General features: G+C 41.8%; 1 protein-coding gene across 5 annotated transcripts in view; it reads left to right on the top strand.

The window, feature by feature from the left end:
* Positions 1–13,864, top strand: part of LOC122843148 (FH1/FH2 domain-containing protein 3-like) — a 57,663-nt gene that overhangs the window by 41,629 nt on the left and 2,170 nt on the right. For 4 of the 5 annotated variants that reach the window (XM_044137699.1, XM_044137698.1, XM_044137696.1 and 1 more), the window contains 10 exons: positions 63–203; positions 3,420–3,578; positions 3,656–3,838; positions 5,567–5,686; positions 9,398–9,559; positions 9,717–9,907; positions 10,704–10,908; positions 11,078–11,101; positions 11,300–11,507; positions 12,491–12,655. In XM_044137699.1, coding sequence (XP_043993634.1) covers positions 63–203; positions 3,420–3,578; positions 3,656–3,838; positions 5,567–5,686; positions 9,398–9,559; positions 9,717–9,907; positions 10,704–10,908; positions 11,078–11,101; positions 11,300–11,507; positions 12,491–12,655 — 1,558 coding nt within the window. The remainder of the gene's footprint in view (positions 1–62; positions 204–3,419; positions 3,579–3,655; positions 3,839–5,566; positions 5,687–9,397; positions 9,560–9,716; positions 9,908–10,703; positions 10,909–11,077; positions 11,102–11,299; positions 11,508–12,490; positions 12,656–13,864) is intronic. The other variant, XM_044137697.1, reaches the window with a different exon arrangement.

Here is a 13,864-nt window from a genome sequence, read left to right as displayed (position 1 = left end):
CTTTTTTTTAAATATATTTTTTGAAAACGATGTGAGTCAATCTGTTGACTGTTTGTCCTCAGGTGCGTCCCACAGACTGTCAGTACCAGGACCACAAGTGGAGTGGGGACTCCTTCTGGTCCAAAGTGGAACCTGTCAAGTTGGACACAGCCAAACTGGAACACCTGTTTGAGACCAAATCCAAGGAAATACCAGTGACCAAGGTAAAGAGACCAAATCTTGAGTTAGGGCAGTGGTTCCCAAAGTGTGGGGCGCGCCCCCTAGGGGGGGCATATTGCCATTGCATGGGGGGCGCGGGAAGCGGTATGGATGAATGAAAGAAAAAAAACAATCTGTAAAGATGGTTTGTAGTGTGTTTTGTTGCAACCTGAAGTGTGAAATAAACTTCAGTGGAGTTTGAAAACAAAATATGTGTGTAGATTTATGTCTGGTTGAACGATGTGTGTGCCCAGTTGGTTTCTTTTTCTTTTTTGGGGGTGATTTTATTGTAACCCATAGGAGGGCCCAGAAAATCTTTGGGAACCATTGAGTTAGGGATATTCAATATTTTGAGTGTCCCTTCCCTCCCTGTCAAGCTTTGTGCTGTTAGCTAAAGTCTCACTTCCTGTTTAAAAGCAGAGACCAGGGGAAGCACCGTGTATGCTGATGCTATTGGTCCTCGATGTTTCTGATTTGAGCTTGGTCAGACCAGAAACACACAATATCCTCATACTATGAGGATATCCTGCAGACTTGGTTGCAGGATTCTGCAACCAAGTCTGCAGAATCCTGTTACTTTCTCCTTAAAGTAATTCAGTGATGGTGAAGCAGAGAAAAATAGAAGAAATGCAGAATAGCTCTTGAAAGTCATCGTTAAAATCCAAACTAAATTTCTAAGATGCCACCTCCACTTTATGTTGAAAGAACCATAAAGTGGTTAAGCCATAAAGTGAATCACTGAATAATGTTCTATTGTCCATTCATGATATTTTTGCTTTTAAATTTCCCAATTTTTAAACATTTATTTTGAGTTTATTGTTTGGATATTTGTTTTCATCCGTGTTCTACTAAGGGTATTTTCTAAGTTCTCCCTCTGATTTCTCGAATGCTTCACCTTCTAGGGTTAAATGAGGTTGTGAGTGTTTGATCCCGATCAAACAGGGGAGGCTTGATCCCTTTGCAATTTTCATAAAGCCTTTAAATAAGAGCTGTGTGGGGTTCAAAGGTGGAGAGCAGAGGCTGGGACTCTCACTCTTTGAACGCCTGAGCCTTCGCTTCAGAACCTGCAATTTACGCCGAAGCCCGATCATCGGTGGCTCTGCGTGGTTCTGATGTGACAGGAGGCGTGACGGCGGTTAGCGCCGGCTAGCAGGACGGCTTTGTTCACTTCACTTGCACTCCAACACAGTGTGTGTGAAAGGATAGCAGGTGAATTATCAAAGAAATGTTGCTAATCCCTAAAATAAAAGTATTTCCACTCATTGAGCACACTGGAGGTCATAAGTTTACATACACTCATCTTCATAATCATGACTGCAATTTTAATTTGAGGCTTTTAATGATTTAAACTGGTTTTTTTTTTTTGAGGGATTAAAAAGATCCAACAAGCAACAATTATGTGCAAAATTATTTAGATTTTTTTGTAGATTTTCTCTAATCTGAACAAGGTTTAAATTGTGTAGATGTATGAAGTATGTGCATCCCCACCAGTGTGTGTACATGTGTAAAGCCTACACAAAGTCCTGATTTAATTCTGGCTGGATAATTGACCTCTCTTCTTGTCATGGACAAAATGGTAGAGTTCAATGAAATTAAATTAGTTCATTTGAATTAAATTAGTTTTCTGCCAAAATAAGAAATGGTTTGTAATATAAACATGAAAAAAGCTCCTTCTGTTATATTATCTTTGTGTTTTTCTTTTATTATACAAGTAGGACTAAATATACAAGCATATATTTTTGGTACCTTCTTTTGTTCTGTCTTTCTTTCCCGTAAAGTTGGAGTTTTTTGGTTTAAGAAAATGGTTTTATGGTCTTCTCATAAAAGTTTTAAAATGCCTTTTTGTCCCAGAACCTAGAATTGGATAAACGACTTAGCTCTTTAATTAAACAGTAGAACGTAAATAATTGAAGCAGTTGGTGTTCATAAAACTTGAGCCACTTTCTTTTTCCAGGGGTCACTTAAAGTTTACAGCTCCAGACGTTTCTTTGAATTGGCTCTTTAGAAGGTCAAATTGCTGACCTCTGGTTTAGCCTAACTTTCACCTCTGATGAAGTGAAGCTGCTTAGGATGTTCAGGAGCATCTCCGGAAGATTGAAGTTGCCGTGAAGTGGAAACTCTTGGGCCACCGTTACCTCTGTCCACAGCGATGTTTCACACACAGGCGCCAGGAGTCTGATGACTGAGATTGATGTGGCTTCAAGGTCAAATGAAACGAGCAGCTGCCCCCGTTTCACATGGACAAGTCAAAAACCTTCTGGAAAATAAAACAGAGCAGCTTTTCCACAAAGACAAAATGACGGCTTGCGTCGGTCGAGGTCAGGTTTTGACCCCATACCAGTGTGAACGCATCGTGATGGATGAGGGATTGTTTTTTCCTTAAGTGATATTGGTGAAACAGGACTCAATATTCATTTTTTTTCATGGTTGTTCCTAGAAAGCTGGATCTGCTGTGGAAAATTCACCAGTATATATATATATATGAACAAATTTTTACCTGTTTAAAGAGGAAGAGTGGTCAAACATCCATCCAGAGTTACACCAGGAACTTGTTGATGACCACAAATGCATGTAGATTTTTTTTTTACAAGTAATCAGATTGAGCTTCAATGTATTTTACACGTTTTCACCTCGTGGATGAGAGAAAATCCAAAATAAAAGAGGACGTTAGATCCAAGTTGTTGTTTTTGTCGTTGTCTGAGGTTTGTTGCATCATGACACCACCCTGACGAAAGAATGCATTAAAGATAAAGTTAAAAGCACTCATGCTCATGATGAGTGTAAGTAGATTTCCTACCAGCATGTTAATTACTGTACCATAAAACACTGTAAAGTAGAGTTGCAAGTGTTAGTGAACTGGTGTCTCTTCCATGGTGGATATGAGGTCTTGGCAGCTACTCTGTTACACTTTTATAAGGTAAAATTGTATGACTTCATCCCTTTAAGAGCTTCAAATCCCCTCCAGCTCTGGTAAAGGTCATATATGGTCATGCAGCGGTGTGAAACGGTGCCTATAAATTGATGCAAACACTCTCGTAAAACCTAAACGCGCGCGGTATTTCCTGCTTCCAGTATCCATATAGCCCCCACAGCTGCAGTCGGGTGAAAAGTTGTCGAATCCTTACGGGCCTGTAAAGTGGACCACAGTGAAAGAGGAAACGGGAACAGATGGGGACGGGACGCGGAGCCTGACCCTTTCCTCCATCTTCCCTTTGTCTCAGAAAACGGCGGCGGACGGCAAGCGCCAGGAGATCATCGTCTTGGATTCGAAGAGGAGCAACGCCATCAACATCGGCCTGACGGTCCTGCCTCCGCCGCGCACCATCAAGACGGCCATCTTGAACTTTGATGAGTACGCGCTCAACAAGGAAGGCATAGAGGTGAGAGCGTTGGGTGATTTTCCAAAAAAGAAGTTGCATGCACGCGTCCACTAATCTATCGCTGTCCCGTCCCACAGAAACTCCTGACGATGATTCCGACTGAGGAGGAGAAGCAGAAGATCCAGGAAGCCCAGCTGGCCAATCCGGATGTCCCACTGGGCTCAGCGGAGCAGTTCCTCCTCACGCTGTCCTCCATCAGCGAGCTCTCCGCCAGACTCCAGCTCTGGGCCTTCAAGATGGACTATGAAGCAACAGAGAAGGTCAGTTTGAACTTGAGGTGCTTCAGTTTTGTTCATTTCGGTGACGTTTCCTTGGGGGCGTCAATGTAAGTGCGCATCGAAACTGATGTGCACTGCAAAGACACACTAACTCTTACCAAGCAATTTTGGTCTAATTTCTTGTTTTAGTATCTCAAGTGAATAAGACAAAACAGACTTACAAGTAACTTGTCAGCACTTGCTCTGTTGACAGATTATTACACTTATAACATGGGAGAAATGTCAAGAACCTTTTCAACAGTATTAAGGAATTATTGACTTAAAACAAGTTACTATATCTTGCTTGTTTTACTAACAAGTAACTTTTAAGCTACTATATCTTTCTTAAAAGTTACTTGTAAGTTAGTCTTCTCTTATGTCCGGTGTATTAAGATACTTAACCTACAAACTAAACCAAAATGACTTGGTAAGACTTTGTCTTGTGTCTTTGCAAACATACAACACTTTGTTTGATCACGTCTATCTTGTACTTGATCGCTAAATTCCGAGACGCACTAATCTTACTTTCCTGCCCAAGTATGGAAACCCAAGAAGACCAAAAAAGGCATGAAATGTCATGATGCGATTGCAGCTTCCTGGAGGGACTGCGAGTATACCACAAACATAATGTATTTTGTAAGGACTTAATGAGAAAGACCCATTTTATACACTTGTTACACCAGAGAAGTAGGGTTCAGTTTCCATGCTCCTCTCATCGGGAACAAACTTACAGGAAACTGAAAAAAAAAAAAGCCAAAAAACTCAGTTTTTTCCTTTAAGTCAACACTAAAATCCTACCTGATCATAGCTGGCTTTGATTAGAAGTAAGTGGAGCATTGATCAACATTTTTGATGTGTACTAGCTAGTAATGTAATGTGTATTGCTTGCTTCTTAATGTGTGACCATATGATGTTTTTAGGATGTAAGGCACTGTGAACCGCCTTGTTGCTGAAATGTGCCATACAAATAAACTCAACTTGACTTTACATGCTTCTGGAGTGCAATGAGGAGGACTACCGGGTGTCAGAATTTGTTGCACCAGGCACAAGTGCCATCCGGTCCAAGTGTGTTTTTTATGTTAAGTGGAAACAAATCGCCAACTCCTCTAGCTGCAGAGGTTTGTGGGAAGGTGCGCAGCATGTGTGCCGTTGTTTGTGCAGCCCGGAAGAAACAACATCCTGCAGAACATCAAAATAGTTACATCACAACAAGATATGCACGTTTTATTAGCAGCACCCCTGCCTTCGTCGTCATGCGCGCTGTGATTACTCCGGCAAAGAATGCGTCCGCGGGGAGAAGTTCAAAGCCGGAGAGCCATGAGAAAGAGACGCACCTAAAGTTTACGGCTTTTCGCCGCCTTTCATCTCGATGCGCCCGAGACGCAACCGTGGCTTTTCACGGAGCGGCGCTCACGGCCCGACCCTTCTGGTCTCGGGGGGACTGTTCGCCGCCGAAATGCTCAGCATACCATGCAGAGAAAACAACTGCGCGCACACGCACGCACAGGAAAAGCTGTTGCTTGCTGCTTAGAAAAAACTCAGGGTTCAAGCAACCTGGAGTATATTTTACGGCGCAGGACCAACCTTTAAACAACCTCTCATGAACCTTAAGCGAGAGCAGATGATTTGTAGCGGGAGGCGAGGTGCACCTGTTTTGCCGCAGACTCGTAAAACACATGTTTTCCGAGAGTTCTGTTTGGGTCCGCTAATGATGTACTGCTCTCCTGACAGGAAGTGGCCGAGCCACTGCAGGATCTGAAGGAGGGGATGGAGCAGCTGGTGAAGAACAAAACTCTCAGATGCATCCTCTCTACGCTGCTGTCCATTGGAAATTTCCTCAATGGCGTCAACGTGAGTCATCCCTTGTTTTTAAAAGAACATAAAACAGGAAGTTCATCTTCTTAGAAGTCAGAATATATGTGAAAAAGCACAGAAAATATGCATCGCACGACAAAAAATTATGATAGTAAGCTTCCTGTCAGCTAATAAGGAGGAGGAAGGTGATAGAAATTTTTCCTTATTTAAATAGATTGGAGATCTATCAAACTGGCACCCTGGTAGATAGAATTTGTAATTTCTGGTATGTTTCCACCATATGTCATCATTTCTCTAGGACTATTGTTCTCACAGTAGGAGAGATTTGTGACCCAAATCCGATGTTTATTTTTTTGTTGTTGTTTTTCTTGCCACATTGACCCCATATCTGACTTTTTCCACAACAATCTGAACGTCTCCATTTTAATATTTTCACCCCAGAAAAATCCAATCTGTGCCACTTTCATATGTGTTACTAAATTGGATGCACATCTGACAGTTTTCAATGCGTTTGCAGTCTTAACGGTCATTTTATCCAAATTTTGTGTCGTTGACGTCACACATGCACCAGAAGAAGCCAGCAGACTTTAACGATGGCTGTAAATGAAAGTTCTGAAGTTATGCAGGAAGTTTGCGTCACTGAAGGACGCAAACTTCACAATCGCACCACTCTTCACACATCCAAACAGATAGTTTCAGTCAGTGTGCCACACAGGCCATTTTGTGCTTCCTTTTTATCAGCTACCCTCGTGATGTCACGATCTTGTGACCTTCTACAACTCAATAACTTTAAAATCGACCCTAAGTCAGCAGCATCCCTTGTCTTCTCTGTGCGCTCCTGTGTGACGTCTGTGTTCTTCTGTGCATTCAGGTTGCTTTTGGGTAATAAACTGTTCACGCAAGAGTCTGATCGCATTAAACTAGTACTATAAACAACCACGTAAAAAATAAAAAAAATCGAATTTCAGCAAAAAATCCAAATTAAACGTCAAGACCTGCTGTGTGAGCGTAGCCTAAAAAAAACTTTAAAAAAACGTGCGGCCAGACTATTTGAACATCATTTGTTACGTCTTTTATTTTGCTCAGACACTGAGAAAAAGGGCAAGTCACTGATACAAGTAATTACCATGGGTAAACGCGTAAAAGGAAAGTTTAAGCATAATAGCTGTCGATGTGATTTGTGCTTGGAGATACCAAGACTTGTTTTGTACTGACGCAGAGTTAACCTGTTTAACCCCACATTTTGTCCTGCAAAATAAGTGCATGCATTTCAATCCTTAGTCCTTCATAACACATGATATTTATGAATTATTACATTTGATGTTGGTTATGTTAGTGAAAATGTAGGTTTTATACTCGGCAACAATTGTTGCCGGTGGGAAACTGCAGAGTCTGAACTACACAAATATAAAAATAGAAAAATATAAGAAAAATCATGACATTCATAACCTATTATAACAGAATGGTTACAAGAGTGTATAAAGATTCAATACTACATCCTGCAGATGTCATAGTCTGAATGTGCTGAGTGACCTTTGACCTCATTTGGTCATTTCATCAGTGAGACAAAGTCAGGTGAAAGTGTTGGTATGAACAAATCTGCATCCAGGAGGTAATTCTCCCTGTTCCACCAGACCAAGAAGTACACCTCGGCTCTGTCCTAAAGTAGTTTCAGGCGTGGCGTTATCAACTTGTAGTATTCAAGATGACAAATTCAGTGCAGAGGCCACACTTTGTGTAAAGACTCGCCTTTTCGGGGGAAGAGGGGGGGCTCAACTGTGGGAATGACAGTGATGTAGGAGACATCATTTTCAGGTTCTTTTGGATCTAGAAGATCTAAAATATCTGATAGTTTTAAGCTGTGTGGGAACAGCAAGCAAGACAAACCATTGACATATAGCATAGTGCTGTCTGTGTGTTATACTAGTGGCAACCATTGTTGCCATGCTTACATTCACTCTTTTATGATCAAAATATGGATGAAGGGATACAATTTTCTTTATATATCAGTAGAAGACACTTGTTAAATAGAAATCCATCATCTTTACTTTCCTGAACCTTACACACTTCTGTATAGGGGATTTCTAGGAAAATAAGAGTAAGCACTCACATTATACCTTTATGTGTGCTTGATAAATGGCCATCCGTGCATCCAACATCAATCCTATTTAGAAAAACCTTCTTTGCAAGAAATACTTGTCATGAAGGTAATTCTGTTTTAGAAAAGCAGAGCTCCAAATGTTTTGATTTTTTATGTCAGTAACAGTGACGTGCGGTGAGGGTCATAGCTGGTGAGGCACTGACTTAATCATAATCGGATTTACAATATATATCCCCTGCATGTTGTTATTTACGTAAGGAAATTTCACGCATGCGGACAAAGCTGGAGGGCAAAAAGACAATTCTTCTACATGTCATGCATGGTAGCGCTGCCGCCGTAGAATAATTCCGTTAACTCAGTGAAACCTGGACATGTAGATATTATTAATTTCGTGCTGTGCTCCACAGCAAAGGGAAAAACCGTCAAAGTTCAACTCAAAACCACTTACTCACTCTGCATCAGCGCAGCTATGCGCAGACTCGTTGCCATAGCAACTGACAACAACACCATAAAAAAAAACAGTCAGATATTTCCCACACAAAGTCTGTTGCAGTAGTATGGTTTTAGGCTTAATGTTTATTTTCTGATTATTAGTAATGCTGTTGTACGAGGAGAAAACTATAAATATATTGCAGCACTTGATTTTACTGTATGGCTAGCTCGCTGTTACTGTCTCTTACTCTGCAGTTGCGGAGTCACAATGTCTGGGATCATGAGCGCCCCCTGCCATGAAGCAAGAGAACTGCCTGCCTCACCTCGAATCTGTTCTCTGCCGTTTATAATCGCTCCTCAGCACACAAAACACAAAACACGTCACACACAGTTAGTGACAAAAATATATTCATATCCATCCATCCATCCATTTTCTGTTCACCCTTTGTCCCTAATGGGTTCAGGAGGGTTGCTGGTGCCTCTCCAGCTACGTTCCGGGCGAGAGGCGGGGTTCACCCTGGACAGGTCGCCAGTCTGTCGCAGGGCAACACAGAGACATACAAGCATTCACACACACACTCACACCTAGGGAGAATTTAGAGAGACCAATTAACCTGACAGTCATGTTTTTGGACTGTGGGAGGAAGCCGGAGAACCCGGAGAGAACCCACGCATGCACAGGGAGAACATGCAAACTCCATGCAGAAAGACCCCGGACCGGGAATCGAACCCAGGACCTTCTTGCTGCAAGGCAACAGCTCTACCAACTGCGCCACTGTGCCGCCCCTGTACATTATATTATATAAGCTAAATTATTATCATCAAATGGCAGCCAGTGCAGTTAGTGAGAGGTTGATAAATACCAGGTGACGCTCAGCTCGCTGCTGCCTTTCCGGCTGCGCTTCCGATCATTTGAATGAGAAAATGCGAAAATTCAGCGATTTTGAAGAAAAAAATAATCAGAATTGGTTAAGCTAAATGAAACATAAATACTTTATAGTACAAACCACCGGGTGAAAATAGCAATATAAATTATTTTGTCATTATCATCATTATAAATTATTTTTCCATGATGACCTCCTCTGACCGGTCAGTAATCTATGCTTTAAAATTTTACCCATGAGCTTTGAAAAAATGATAATGAAAATGTCATTTCCTCCAGGATTTTAACTTTTCAGGAAGTTATTTGATATTTTCCCACTAATGTTTTTCAGGCCAAAGGCTTTGAGCTGACATACTTGGAAAAGGTCCCAGAAGTAAAGGACACGGTCCACAAGCAGTCGCTGCTGCACCACGCCTGCTCCGTCGTGGTGGAAAACTTCCCAGAGAGCACCGACCTCTACTCCGAGATCGGAGCCATCACACGTTCCGCAAAAGTACGCTTTAGAAAACTGACCGGCAAACTGTTTTGCATCACAAGAGTTACAGATTCTAGGAATTAAGCAAATAAGTCAAATAATCCAGTTGGTTCCCAAAGTTCGATCATGTCTGGCGTCCTCGTTGGGCGTATAAATAAAGGTCCTGCTCCATCAGGTGGATTTCGACCAGCTGCAGGAGAACTTGTGTCAGATGGAGCGTCGCTGCAAGGCTTCGTGGGACCACCTCAAGGTGATCGCCAAGCACGAGATGAAGCCCCAGCTGAAGCAGAAGATGTCTGACTTCCTCAAAGACTGTGCTGAAAGAATCATCATCCTCAAGATCGTTCACCGCCGGCTGATCAACAGGTAGCCCCGCACGCCTGGTTTACGCTGCAGGATTTACAGTGATGGCTAGCCACGAAGGTCTGGTCTGTTCAATAAAGGAAGCTGGATACAGATGCATGCAGACCACACTTTTCAGATTTTTATCTTAAAAAACGTTAGGAACGAATTTGTACTCTGATAGAATTTGTTTTTCTCTCTAAACCAGAGCCGCTACTAAATGATTAATTAGTTATCATTTGATCTATAATTTTTTTTGACGATTAATCGGCTAATTGGATAAAAATGGCACATCTGACAACTTTTTCATTTAACCACGTATAGGCATACGTTTTACACCATATTAGAAATACATTGAAATATGCAAACAAACAAATAATTCAATTTCTTTACAAATTAGAAAGTAAATTTTTTTTTTCCTAACGTGCGATACCTTAGCATTTCTTTATTAAATCTGAACCGGGTGAAGCTAAAACTACGACATTTAAATTTATGTATTTTTTGTAGGGTTCTTTTCAGGTGTTTGAGTCTGAACACTCTAGTTAACAAGTAATTGATTACAAAAATAATTAGCAGTTATTTCAATAATTGATTAATCGCGACTAATCACAATTAATCACTAGTTTAAATAGGACTTTTTCAGTCTAAATACTCCAGTTAAGGATTAATCGATAACCAATTTAGTTGATGATTACTTCAACAATTTATTTATCACGATTAATTGCGATTAATTAATTCAAATAGAGGACACTCGCTGTGTTTTTCTCCTCTTCGTGTGGTAAACTGTTGCCGGGCGTTCCCGTCACGTTTCCCTGCTCAGGTTTCACTCCTTCCTGTTGTACCTCGGCCATCCAGCCTACAGCGTGAGGGAGATCAGCGTCAACCGCTTCAGCAAAATCCTCAGCGAGTTCGCTCTGGAGTACAGGACCACCAGGGACCGCGTGCTGCAGCAGAAGCAGAAACGAGCCGACCACCGGGAGCGCAACAAAACCCGGGGCAAGATGATCATGGACATGAACGCACCTGTGAGCGCCTCACACACACACACACACACACACACGCACACACACTCGCACATGGACATCCTCAAACACTCCCAGCTGAATTTTTTTTTTTCTTCTGCTCCCTTCCGAGTTCTGATTTTCACTTTTCTCCCTGCTTCTCTTTGATTTTAAATCCTCCTTCCTCCTGTAGTCTGATGATGAAGAAGAGCGAGAGGTACTGAGATGTGCGCCAGCCCGTGTGCATGCTTGTGTGATATTGACACCCTAACCTTTTCCTGGATCAGTTTTTAAACTTTTTACCTAACATCTGAGTGAAATTGAACTGGTTTCCTTCATGATTTAACTTAGGAAAATACAGATTTCGCAAGCAGCCAACTTCTGAACTCCGGTTCTGAACTTCTGTTCGCTGCAGTGCGGTCGCGACGGCTCAAGCTGCAGCAACAACGGTGCCCCTAGTGGGCAGGACAGCGACCAGCCCCAGGGTCTGGGCCACACTGAGGATGCTGCAGAGCACGAGCACATGAAGGCTGTACTGAGAACAACCCTGACAGGGAGCGACAAAGAGGCCGTCGGAGTGCCAGGACTCAGGACGAGGACCAGATCTCGGCCGGGAAGAGGAGGTGAGAGAATGCTGGAGGTCCGATGTGGACACGTTGCAGCGGCCAAAGTCCCGCCCAGAAAAACTGCCCACCGACGACGACTACCACACGTTTTAGCTGTCAAGTTGTCAACATAATGCGCTAAGTCATAACTACGTGTCATATATTGAAGAAAAGGGACTCAGTGTTTTGCTATTAATGCTACAACAACTAGAAAACAAAGTCCAAGGGTGTCACTTCCACAGGTCAGTAAAAAACAAATTATAACAATAAAAAAAAGTTGCCAGGGAGAGGAAAGTAGGTCAGTTGTGCTAGCTTGACTTTGATAATTTTAACATGTATATTTACTGCAGAATTCAGTATGTTTGGTTCCTTTAAAAAAATAAAATAAAATAAGTCGACCCACACACTGACTCTCTGTATCAGCAGAGCAGGTGTTTAAATTAGCTAATCAATCAACACCGGCGTTCAGGCGATAACTTATTAATAATTGCAAAATAAACGCGAGCCTCTGACAACATAGCCCTGAATGTTCTGCTCTCTATGTGGGAAATGTTTGCGTCTTTTTGGTCGTTGAATCCCGATGCACTTTGAACGCAATCTCCGCCCCACCTGATAGTGGAGCTGTTGTCTGTTGCTATTGTCAACGGGTCCGAATTTATTCTTCCCTGGATTTTCTGCGTTATTCTCACTTACTTTGCGGGAATGCGTGAATCTTCCGAACGTGAACAATAACAATTCAGCATGTCCACAAGATTAGACGGTCCTTCAGTGGCGTCTAATCTACAGACATTTTGGGGCAATTTACTTGGAACCACAACAGTTTGAGATTTTACACAAGTCATACAACACATTATAAAAAAAAAAAAAAAATGATTTCAGAAGGGCACTCTTTGTTCAGAGGAAAAATGGCTACATGTTCCAGCACCACCTAGTGTCTACCTGTGCCCTGTCCCTGCACTCTTTTATGCGCGCAGTTAAGCTTTTGCCGTCTGTTGGTGCAGGTCACACCGTGCAGCCGTGGACGTCAGCCGTGGAGGACACGCAAGCCTGTGGAGACGACGCTGCAGATGAGATCATGGAGCGCATAGTGCGCTCGGCCACGCAGGGTCCAGGAACCAGAACTCAGCCCAGAGAGAGGAGGAGATCCAGAGCCAACCGCAAATCACGTACGACCCAAACTATACCGCTCATTTCCTGTCTGGCTAAACAAACCTTTGAGTATAAGTCAGACGGGAAAGGCAGAGACGCACCGATCAAAAAGTGTTGGTTGTCAATTTTGTAAAACGCTGACGTCCCAGTACCAATTTTAGTCAATTTTTCCATGCAAGCAATAATTAATATATTATTAACAACTTACTTTACAATACAATGTATTTTTAAAAATGTCAAATTTGTATATTGTACATTCAGAAATAAGTTAAAAGTAGAATTTCAAAGAAAAAGTTACAATTCCAAATAAATATTTATTACAATTAAAGCTCACCTAAAAGAAATTAAAGCATATGTTTTTTTGTTTTTTAAACATTTTCAATTATTGCAGTACATTATATGATACAATCGAAAAATACGTCACGGCTGTGTCCAATTTAATGTTTGTGAGAGGGGGAAAAAAAACCCGGTGATTGTCATGTGAGGCTCAGGGATCAGACCAAAATGCATACAGGAATGTGAAAGACTTACATTAATGCAGTTGGAGATGAACAGAAAACATGAAGGAGAACTACTGACAGATATAGTAATCAAGGAAGTGTGATACATTTCTGTATGTGAGGAATCAGCAGAGAGAAAAAGCAGATCAGTGAATCTTGACACAAGGGGGCAGACATGGCACGGGTAAAATAATTATAGCTCAGAGAAAATGACTAATGGAGATCTAGAAGGAAATAAGCAGAGAGAAAACAATCTTAAAACCTACAAGAACAGAAATATATAATAGGACAGCACCTAAATATTTCCTTACATTTGCCAAAATCTAAGGAAATACATAATGAGATACAATATTAACCTTACAACCAAATCTAAGGGATGATCTTCTACAACTTTCCTATTTGCTTGTCATAACCTTTTATGGCTTATCTGACTTCATTTCAAATGTCTTACTGATAGTAAATACTGTTAGCTTTAATGAAGGGGTCAAAGGCTACCGTTTTGACTTCTCCTCCAGTAGCTAATTGCAGGTGCAATGACAAAGCAACAAAAACAAAACAAGGGCTGTCTTTGAACTCAAACCTCAAACAGCATTTTTCAGACTTCTGCTGAATGTCTTTCTTCCATCCACCCATTTTCTAACACCCTTGTCGCTTAGAGGGGTCGGGAAAGGTGCTGGTGTCTATCTCCAGCTAAGGTTCTGGCCGAGAGGCGGGGTCACCCTGGAC

Source organism: Gambusia affinis, linkage group LG14, assembly GCF_019740435.1.
Source record: "Gambusia affinis linkage group LG14, SWU_Gaff_1.0, whole genome shotgun sequence".
Classification (NCBI taxonomy): Eukaryota; Metazoa; Chordata; class Actinopteri; order Cyprinodontiformes; family Poeciliidae; genus Gambusia; species Gambusia affinis.
This window is presented reverse-complemented; position numbering and strand designations above follow the sequence as displayed.